This window comes from Sus scrofa, chromosome 5 (genome assembly GCF_000003025.6).
Source record: "Sus scrofa isolate TJ Tabasco breed Duroc chromosome 5, Sscrofa11.1, whole genome shotgun sequence".
NCBI classification, from domain to species: Eukaryota; Metazoa; Chordata; class Mammalia; order Artiodactyla; family Suidae; genus Sus; species Sus scrofa.
The window spans coordinates 59,727,991-59,739,063 of NC_010447.5; the positions used below are offsets into that span (position 1 = coordinate 59,727,991).

At 47.7% G+C, this 11,073-nt stretch overlaps 1 protein-coding gene across 1 annotated transcript; it reads right to left on the reverse strand.

Moving 5' to 3' along the window:
• CDKN1B (cyclin dependent kinase inhibitor 1B) lies at positions 3,234-7,841 on the reverse strand. The gene is made up of 3 exons (NM_214316.1): positions 7,325-7,841; positions 6,649-6,778; positions 3,234-4,544 (listed from the first exon to the last, which is right to left on the reverse strand). The coding sequence occupies exons 1-2, from the start codon at positions 7,797-7,799 to the stop codon at positions 6,657-6,659; spliced, it is 597 nt and encodes a 198-aa protein (NP_999481.1). The 5' UTR covers positions 7,800-7,841; the 3' UTR covers positions 3,234-4,544; positions 6,649-6,656.

Sequence of the window (11,073 nt, forward strand, 5' to 3'; positions counted from 1 at the left end):
AGCACGAGAGGGAAAAAAGAGAGGAAAAAAATAATCTTCAAGTTCTCCGGTCCATACACACTCACACGGACGCACGCACACACGTCCGCAAGCACACAAAAGGAAGGGAGGAGGTGGGGGGGCAGGCGCTGGAGAGAGAAGGGGGACATGTTTGCAGAACGCTCGCTCGAGGCTCAGCGCCCGTGACCCGAGTGCTCTGGGAAGGCGCGCGGGAAGCGCGGCCCGGCGCGAGCGCCATGATGGTGGCCGCGGTTCGGGGCCCATTTTCTGGAGGGGGAGCTGCAATGATGCAATCCCCCGGCCCCGAGTCCCGGCTGCGCGCCCTTCTCCCTGCCTTTTCTTCACGGTTCTTTTGAGGCGCTTCGACGTTTCGCGCCCAGCACGCCTCCATTCGTTTTTGTATTTTGCATTTACTGATTCCTGCCTCCTCTGTGTGTGTCCCCACGCGAGACAGGCCCGGTATATGGATGGCCGCACGGGGACTTGAGTTTATGTGTGAATGTTAAACTTTCGGTTCCGCGGGGTCTGGCTAGGGCTGACCCCACCCCGCCCCACCCCCACGCGAGCCGAGATCCAGGCAGTGCCACCCCCCGCTCCCCAGGGGTTCTAGAGTGATCGTGGACCCTCTCCTCTTGCCCCCTCTCCTCCGCCCAGCTTCGCTTGCGAGGCTTTTACCTTAATTTTGGCCCGGAGGGAAGGGAGCGGGCGTAGGGTGTGGCCCAGGTGAAAGAGATGGCAAACTGAAAAAAAAAAAAGAAATTCAGACCCTGAAAAACAGATCGCAGGTTCTAGACGAGCTTTTAAAACACTTTTTTTTTTCACCCCGAAAAAGCTTCGGAAGAACAAGTGTCTACGCTAATGAGGGTGAATTTGAAATGGCGAAGGCGGCGTTCCTTGGCCGCTGGGAAAGGTCCCTGCGCAAGGCCAGGATGGTGGGCGCACTGTGACTTGAAAGACCGCTCGCCCCGTTCCCCTTCTGTTGATTTCCATGGTCCCCTCCATCCCCCAATCATGCCCCTGGACCCACATCTTCTTAGTTCTTCCCTGCCCTGGCCCCCCGCACTGGGCAGCGGGGATGCGATTGGAGGGACTTGGCAGAGTGGGTCTAAGGGAGGAAGCGACCCCCGCGAGTCGCTGTGACGCTCGGCCCCTCTTGCGCCCGACTGTGGCCCTTCTGGGCCGCCGGCGAGCGGAGAAGCCTTTCGAAATGCGCGGGGCTGCGGATCATTGGAGACCGGAGTGGGGGTGGGAGCGGGCTGCTGCCCTGGAGGGTCCACGAATTCGGAAATGTTCTCCCCTCCACTCAAATTCCCCCAGCACCCTGGAGTCGGCGGGGTACTGGTGTGCAGGGTCGGATTATGCGGAGTAATGGGGATTTTTCTCTTTTCTTAGCCCAGAGGAGTGATGATGAGGGAGTCAAGTTTCGGAGAAACCGCCCAGCCCGGCTGCGCGGGCCGAAGCGCAGCCGCCCTTCACGGCCTGCGGGCGCCTGGGGCGCGGGAACTGTGCGCAGCGATCCGGTCGGTGCGGGAGCCCACAGTTGCAGACGAGGAGCAGGACTTTGATAGGCTTTTCCTCCGGAGGCTCCAGCCAGCCCGACCCCGCAACTGCCGCTGCGGGCTGGCGCGGGGCTGTGGGGCAGGGTGGGGAGACGACGGCACAGTGGCCGGGGTAGCGGGGTAGGGGGTGGCTGGCGCCGGCGACCGCATCCCCTCGTAGGGACGCCCGCCGCGGGCCCCCAGTACCCGGTCGGGGAGAGGACGCTCTGAATTCCGGGGCCTCTTTTGGAGATGTGACATAGAACGAGTGAAGGACTGACACGGTGACTTTTGGGGGCTGCGTTCCTGTGAACGTGCCAGGCGCGGCGAGCATCCACTTCTTCCTGGCCCGGCACTCCTAGACGCAGTCTCTAAAAATTCACATTAAAGATGCCTCTTTAGGAAAGAAACAGGAGGGTATAAGCAGCAGTTAAAAGAGGATTTCTTCCCCCCTTCCCCCCCCGTCTGTTAGAGACACTTCTTAAAGTACCCTTTTTGGCTCAGAGAGGCTTTATTTCATTATTTCCTGACTCTCCATTCCTTCCTCCCCATTTTGAATTGTTTTTCTTGCTTTCTCAGTCTCTTCCTGAAAAACACCCTGCCTTCGTGTTTTGAATAGAATCACAAAAACACCTTTAACCTTTAATTAAAATAATACCTACTTGGAAGATGCGGGCTAGCCCCGAAGCACCTACTTTTTCCCTTCCCGGCATTAGGAGAGTCAACCCTGCGCTTTTTTTTTTTTTTTTTTTTAAGCAATTTTGAATCAAAATAAGCTGAAATCATCTTGTTTAGAGCCCTTTTTGGGGTGCAATAAATTCAATGCAAATATTTGAGAGAAATAATTTAACCCAAATCCAGATTTTTGCAATTTAACCATTCGCAGATTCCTAGAAAAAAAAATTTACTTTTACACCTTAGCCAAATTTTAAGAGAATTTGAAATTATGGGGCTCATTTTAGTAAATCTGACTCTAAAATGCTGTGTTTAATTTTTTTCTTATTTAAATAAAAAAGTATCTTTGCTATGTGGATATGGGACCCCCGAACCCTCAGATTTGGTATTCAGATTAACCAGTTTTGGGTTGGATAGACTGCAACCAGAAAATTTAGAAATAGAGGAAATTTGTGTGTGATGACCAGTTCATTTTGAAGGAAACCTGTTCTATCTAAATTAAGTGTGCAATGCATGCCCCTTTCTAAAGGACCTATAAATCTGAATATTTTGGATGAGAGGTATAGATGGTTTGAACAATTGCTCTAATTCTTCACAACCCTCTGCATGTGTAAATACTGAATTTAGAGAAGTCACCACGTTAGTTTCATTTTCAATCGTGCAAAAGTGTGATCAGTCTACACTTATGTAAGAATTTACATAAGTGGCACATTTATATCCTAGAAGCCATAAATATTTGAACTAATGGGGACTTTGACCATCTTATTCATATGAAAATGTGCCTTTCCCACTTTCCACCTCGAAAGCTTTGTCCACCCATACAGAACTAAGTGGAAAAGAGTGACTACTACGTTCAGACCTACAGAAATATCATCTGAGTGGTGGGCTGAATTATCTAGCTATTTGTCACTTCATATTATATTTATGGAAATGTGACTATAATGCTAGATCAAATACCTCAAGCTTAGTAAGGTACATTACATACAGCTCAACTCAGTGAATAGCTATGGAAGTTTTCTTTATTGATTGCTTGATGTTTAACAATAATTGGCATTTTTTTCACACATTACAAAAAAAATTATACTTGGCTCAGTATGCAACCTTTTAAGCCATATTATTTAACAGAAGAGGGGAAAAAACCTACTCTACCCAATACAGCATTTACAAATGCACAAACATGCCACTTTGGCTTGTATATTGTCTAGATTAAAAAAAAAATCTCTTTTTAACATAAATAAGTTAGTATAATTTTCAGTGTCTTTACAGAGTTATGTACACAGGTACACTTCAAATGGTTTTGTTTCATACACATACACAGGCAATGTAAAAATACTGTTTAAAGATGTAGTATCCATTTCACTCATCCCCCGGGGTGCTTTTCTCTATACGCACTTTCCTTTAAAAACACCACTTTCCTTTGGGCAAATAAACAAATAGAATGAGTCTTTAAATTAAAAATTATTTCATTATTTTTTATGTCGAGTTACTTACAGATCTTTAAAAATATCCAAGGATTTAGAATTATTTTGACTGTGTCTACACACCCTGAAGTGAAAAGAAAATTAAAAATTTTCTCAACAAATCTGATAAAAACTAGATGGTCAATTCTGAGCATTCAAACTCCCCCCCATACATGCCAGATTTTTGCCCAGTTACCTGGAGTGATTACCAAACTGATGAATAGTTTAACTGGTACATTCCAATTTTAAGGGAGACAGAGGGAGGGGGGCTGAGGATGTTGTTATTTTAAAAAAAAAATTTGCTGCCACATAACGGAATCATCAGAACTCCCAAATAAGAAAAAGCTTCATGCAAAAATAAATAGCAATGATTTGCAGCCAGTGTTCAAATTTGGATTTTTTAAATGAAGTATCGGTTCTCACTGAAAGGGACATTACATCTTTAAAGAAAACCATTCAAAAATCTTTCCCCCAAACTGCTTCTCTTCATGTGAGTCAAATATTTTTCTCCTTGCTCTAAATCCAAGCAAGCTCTTCATAACCCCCCCACCCGTGCCAATTCCTCAGCCCCACCCGCCCTCCCTTCCCCAAAGTTTATGTGCTACATAAAAGGTAAAAACTATATACACAGGTAGTACAATGAAGCAAATAAGGAAAAACCTAATTGCACAATGCTACATCCAATGCTTTTAGAGGCAGATGATTTTAAGTGTGCCTAAAATTTTAGTGTTATTGACTTGTTGCTGTTCAGTGCTTTATACGGGTTGTCCCTTTCATGGAGTCAGATATGCACTTAAAATTTTTATTTTTTATCTTCCTTGCTTCATCAAGCGGTGATGTATCTGATCAACAAGGAAACATACTCTTAATACTGCAAAAGAAATAAGAAAAAAGAATTAGGAGAAAAGCACTAGAATAATATTGCCAACATATTAACAAGAATTATTTTGTTCCTGCCTTAATTGGGAAATACCTGGGCGATGGAAAAGGAAGAATGTAGTAGAAGTTGGTGACTAGAGCCATCTCAATCCCCAGATTTTTACTTTCTCCTGCGCTGGGTACTTTTGTCTAGAGCAGTGCTTCTCAACAGTAGATAATTTTGTCCCCCAGGGGACATCTGGCAATGTTTGGAGACATTTTTGCTTGTCATACTGGGTGTGGAGGGGGTGCTACTGGCATCTACTGGGAGAGGCTAGGGATGCTCCCAAAACATTCTACAACGCACAGGACACCCTCCCACAACAAAGAATTATTCGGCTCAAAATGGCAACAGTGCAGAGGTTGAGAAACCCTGGTCTAGAGAATCGGGGTCAAAAATAGTGAGAAAGAACAGACACAGGAAAATTAAGGAACTGTTAACACTTAAGAGTAGCAAAATTTTCTAAATTTGAAAAATAACTGGAAATAGAAAAGCTCACCAAAGAAAATTCTATTCACCCCCCCCAAAAAAAAAACTAGTTTCTCAGTCGTATGAAGAGTATACACACATGAATGCTTGAGAAGAGGTCCTTACTACTATTTCCTGTATTCGCTGAACTGGCAATATTTACTAACAAATGCCTCTCTGTATGTCAGAATGCGGCCAGATCAAAATCCAGTAGGTCTGATTTGCTGTGGCTCATCTGATGAGCTAGGCCACGAGTCACCAACCAACAAGAGCCACAGGTGTTAAGGTTGACTCAGAAATTTTTTTCACTTCATATACAGCTATAACGTAGGGTTCGATAGTGCCGTGTTGTATAAGCTCTGAAAGATATCAGACGTATGTAATAAAGTCCTACCTGTGACACTGATGTAAAAACACAACAAACTTGAACCCTACCTTCATCCCTGTTCTTTATTTTAAAATTTTTATAAATGAGGATTTTGAAAGTTAATGTCAACATCTCTTAGGATCTCTTTAAATGCTAAGCTATGAGGGTGTTTGTGGAGGGGAAAAAAAAGAGGTCACGGTCATTGTCTGTAAGGAGTGTACAAACTATTAACTAATATATGTAGTTTGATCATTATGGAAACCAATCCATGTAAAGCTGGGGGGCTGAATTATGCAAATTAGTTTTTTACATTGATCAGATTTTAGTAGGTGGAAAAATGTCCACTTGCCTTGTTCGGGGTAGCCCTAACCAGTGGCAGCCCTGGTATCTACTATCCATTTCCCCTACAAATATCCAAATTATCCTGTTATAGCACGATTAGCATACACATGCTGACGTGTTCCTGGATTGCTTACTCTGGCAGAGTTACTTAACTTCTGCTTTGTAACTTCAGTGTTATCAGAAATTCCATAGGAACCTTAGCGTTTTTGAGCCTTCCATTTTGGTTTTTTTTAAATACACAGGTTCCTTCTCCATCCCCCACACTGATCAGAAAACAGGGCAAGTGACACTTTGTGAAAACGATAGATAAAAGAAAGCCACACTCCTCTCTATTCACATTTCTAACCATGTGATTAACCAGATATGAGCCATTTGTACCTAACTTTTCCCTCAAAGTTTTAACTGGATCATTTATTTGCCATTTTTTTCCATGTATGGCTCAAAATCTGTTAGAGTCAGCTTGGTCCTCTGGGAGATGAATTCTCCTGAAGTGGGATGGAGGCAGACCCCCGCTCTTGTTCAGATGGAAAAAGAACCTATTGTTCCCAACACCGTTTTGATGGGACTCTCAGGGAACTGACCTTCCTACCCACAGGGCCTTGGTTGCAAGTATTTGCCTGGGACACTTGCTCTAATCATTGGGAGCTTCAAAGGAAAATGATCTCAGGACAGAGAAACTGGGAAGAATTATAGTACCCCCACCCTGATGCCCAGTCTTTCCCATTCCTCCTTTTTTTGGACCTCATAAAATACAAACAAAACCCCACAAGCTCTAATCTGCCAGACACCACTAAGATCGGGTATCTTGGTGTTTGAAAACCCATGAGTTCCTTCAGCCCAAATCGGGTGTCACTTATTTGCTTCCAGTGATCAACCCACCGAGCAGTTTACGTTTGACGCCTTCTGAGGCCGGGCTTCTTGGGCGTCTGCTCCACTGAAGCCGAGTTCGGGGAACCGTCTGAAACATTTTCTTCTGTTCTGTTGGCTCTTTTGTTTTGAGGAGAGGAATCTAAAGGCAGGAGGGAATTTTAAAAAGAACACACACAAATAATCTTTATTAGAAAAAACAATGGCTGACACAAGTTGGCTCGATACTGAGGGGACAAAAAACCCACCACCTCCACCCACCATCCTGGATCCGTCATTCCCAGTGGCCTTTAAGGGCACAAAATGAGGTTGTTTTCACATAACAGAAAGTGTATTCTACGCCCCAAATCTCTCTCTCTCCAAAGCGAAGAGGGAGGTGGTTGATAAACATCCCAACGTTGTCACATACCTACAGCTGGCTAGCGGGGAGGAGCCGCGATGTTTTCAGTTAGAGAAATTATCAGATAGCACAGTCTCATGCTTCAGACTTAAAAGTCATAAACAGACCAGCAGCTAGCCAAATAGCATTTAAAACCTAAGATGAGGAAGGTGTGTTCCCCAAGAGCTAAGTCAGAATGCGCTGAAAAGAAAGCGGAGGTTTAAGATCCTCAAGCAGGGAAAACAGCACGGCAGACAAACAGAGAGAGGCAGACAAACAGACGTTTCATGCATTCGAAAGGGTCATTACCGTCTGTGGCAGGTCGCTTCCTTATCCCAGTGCACTGCTCCGCTAACCCCGTCTGGCTGTCCGGTGCATCAGTCTTTTGGTCTACCAAATGTGTGTCCTCTGAGTTGGCCTGAGACCCAATTAAAGGCACCGCCTGGCGGGTCCCGCTGACACCCTGGCCCTCCTGCGCCGGCACCTTGCAGGCGCCTTTGGGTGGCCGCGGGGGTCTGTAGTAGAACTCGGGCAAGCTGCCCTTTTCCACCTCCTGCCACTCGTATTTGCCCTCCAGGGGCTTGTGATTCTGAAAATCAAAATTCCACTTGCGCTGGCTGGCCTCTTCCATGTCTCTGCAGTGCTTCTCCAAGTCCCGGGTTAACTCTTCGTGATTGACCGGGCCGAAGAGGTTTCGGCAGGCCGAGGGCTTGGGGTACTCCGCCTGTCTGGCGTCCATCCGCTCCAGGCTCGGGCTCCCGTTAGACACTCTCACGTTTGACATCTTCCTCCCGGGGCTCGGCGACCGCCTCTCTCGCGCTCTCGCAAAACAAAACCGAACAAAACAAAACGCCTCGACCCAGCCCGAGCCCCTCTTATAAGCCCTGCGGCTGCCCTCCGAGCCAAGAGAAACAAACACCGACGAGTAAGCGCCCGAGCGTCAGGAGCGCGCTGGGGCTGGGGGAGGGGGCGAGGGGCAGCCCGGGCCAGGCAGCCCCGAGTCTCCGCCGATCAAGTGTACGGGCGAGCTGGAGGGCGGGGAGGGGAGGGGAGAGGAGCGCAGCGGAGAGAGGAGGGGGCAGAGCCAGTCCGAGTCCCCGCCGCTGCGAGCCCGCGGGTCCCGCCGACCGAGCGGCTCTCCAAACCTTGCCGGCGTCGGAGTCGCGGAGCGGCGAGAAAGTGGGGACAGGGGAGGGGGAGAAAAACACCCCGAAAAGACGAGCCCCCTTTTTTTAGTTGCCCAATATGGCGGTGGAAGGGAGGCTGACGAAGAAGAAGATGATTGACACCGCAAGTCTATTTAAACAGAGGAGGAGATCATTGGTCGCGGCGCCGGGAGCCGCCCAGCCGAGACTGGCGAGCTGGGCCTTAAGGTGGCCCCTGAGCCGCCGCTGCGCCTCCCCGCCTCCCGAGCGCGCCGCCGCCGAGCGCGCGGCCGGGAGCTCGACTGGTCGCGTGACTGCTGGAGGTGCCGGGCTGCCAGCAAACCTGCTCTGGCTGGCCTCGGAGAAATTAAAAATAAGACAAACTCGCCAAAAGGCCGGGGAGCCGGGGAGGGGCCTGGCCGGAGAGGTGGCGGGTTCTGGTCCCTGCGCTGCGCTCCGCTCCGGAGCCCCGACCTCCCTCTCCTCGCCGAGGGCGATCTTATTTTCCCCTCGCTCGCCGAGCGGGTAGGGGCGGGCAGCTGGGCTCGCCGCTGGGCGCTCGGCCCCCAGCTGGGCTCTCTCCCGGGGGGGCCCCCACCGCTCGCTCAGCGGGGGAGGCGGGGAGCCCCTGAGCCTGGGTGCCTTAGCTGGGGGTGAGCAGTGGTTAGCTCACCCTTAACCTAGAAGTCTGTGCTGTTCTAGGGGAGGCAGGGGGCTTAGGGGGGAAGCCCAGGAGGACGTCTTTCTATAAGTAGACTGGAATAGATGCTGCATTTGTAATGTATTCTGAACCCAAGCTCTCCCTCAATAAAAACAAGAAAAGGGCTTCGAGATCAAAAACTCTATTGGTCTCCCAAGTCCCTAATAAACTTAGTAGCTGTCTCAGATACATTTCGTTTAAAAAAGCGAGGATACACCCCTGGCCCAGGTTCTTGCTTCCCAAGCACTGTTAAGGCCACTGACTTGGTCTGCGTGTGGGAACTCGTCTCCTCTTTTATATTTTTCAGTTCTTTCCCGGCTTGTAGCAGTTTCCTCTACCTGAGTCCCGCCGCCAAATACAACAGCCCCTTCCTTCCTTCACCTTTCTCTCCCACCAGATTCACTTCTCCAGCCCACCCAGAACATTCAGATAGATACAAGTGAACGCTTTGAGAGAGCTGCAAGTCGCTGAAGGGTGAAAGTAATCGCAAAGTCCAGATTGTGAAGTGATTTATACAACCACCACAACCATGTTCTCAGATCTGATATTATTATTTGGGCGTTTCTCTGCTCCCCTTGGCAACTTGAAGTCTACCTATCCATATGATTTTGAGCAAGATGATGGGAGTTAAAACAGGATGAACAGGGCTATCATATCTGAAACAGAGCCCAAAGAGTCTTTAACTGCCTTCCCCCACTCCCATATATGATCTTGGTCTGGGTCAAAGTTATTATACACGTTACTGGAAACTAATCTTCAGTTCTAATAGTACACAACAGTTTTCTTAGGTGTCTTCAGTAGTCCACAGCCGTTTTCTTAGGAGTCTATGATACAGATGAGTTTGACTTGTAACTTGTTTTCTTAACCACATATTGTTTGTCCACTTTGTCTGCCTGCCTCACGTGTGCACTCCAGAATGTAAGAGCTGGAGGGGGTGGGGGAGAGAGCCTTCAGAACCCTGTGGCTCAATCCTTTCTTTTTACCACTGAGGAAATTGAGACTCGGGTTTCTTGTCTGGGGACACATAGCCAGTTGGTAGCAGAGCCAGGACTAGAGTAGAGGCAGCACCCTCACCCTAAAGCTGGTTCATTTTCTGTTCCTTTCCCTCCTGATGGCCTCAACTGGTTGTTTTTGTTTGTTTGTTTTCCTGGGTCTGCCTGTGCTATAGTCTACAGGCCCTCCTCTCTTACAAGTGATTCAGAATGGCTCCTTCTCATACCCTGGCTTGTCTGCAGATGTTTCCTTGATGTAGCCTCTGGTCCCTGGCCTGATACCACTATCTTTGGCCTTTGGTGTGACCTTGCACTAATTTGGCTAAAACGCAGATTCCCAAAAGGCAGGGTGAGAGCAGTGAGGGAGGTGATGCCCCAAACTTATTTCAAAGTCAAGACTTCCTACCTGACTGACAAAATATTTCACCTGAGATCATAGTAAAAGGTCAGGTCTTCTTTATTTTTCTACATTTAATGCCCCACTTAATTTGCTGAACTGGAGGAGGGGTAAGAGGGACATGAAATTTAGGGTACGTCTCAATACCCTAATTTATTCCCTATTCCTGAAATGAGATCACTGTTGTGAAAATGTTTACATAATTGCTAGACTTCACTGGAATTCGCTATTATATATAAGCATAAACTCAGATACATAATTACACGAAGGACCACATAGATGAAAGTGGAGATATTCTAGTGTATTACACCTTGGCACTGATGTTTGATTTTACTCGTGGAATTAATATCTTAGGTAAAAGCAAAAATTTAATACTTCTATCCCTTACACACCCTGAACGTTTCTTCAACTAATATGTGGGCCCACCATTTTGTCGCTTTGTTAATCTTGAAAAGTAAAGGAGTCACAGTCACGCCACCTTAAGACATCTGGCCGCCAGCAGAAAGGCTGTGCTTACACCGACCTTGCTCAGATCTAAAGTGTTTTGTTTACAGTCAAGGCACCGGAGATCTGTACAGCTAATAACGAGAAGGGAGGCGTCAGCGGTAGTAGCGACGAAGCGTGAAAAAATACTATGGAGTCCCGGCGGGAAGGGGGAACTGGGAGCTCGCAGCGCCATCCGCCTGCGGAAAGTAGGCGGCGGCTTTAAAAGTGAGCCGGGAGAAGAATTTCCAATAAACAGCGTAAAGGCGGAGCCTGGGTAAAAGAAAGTTCCACTCGCGGCTCTAAAATGGACTCTGCTACCCAGCGACCCGCAATCTAGT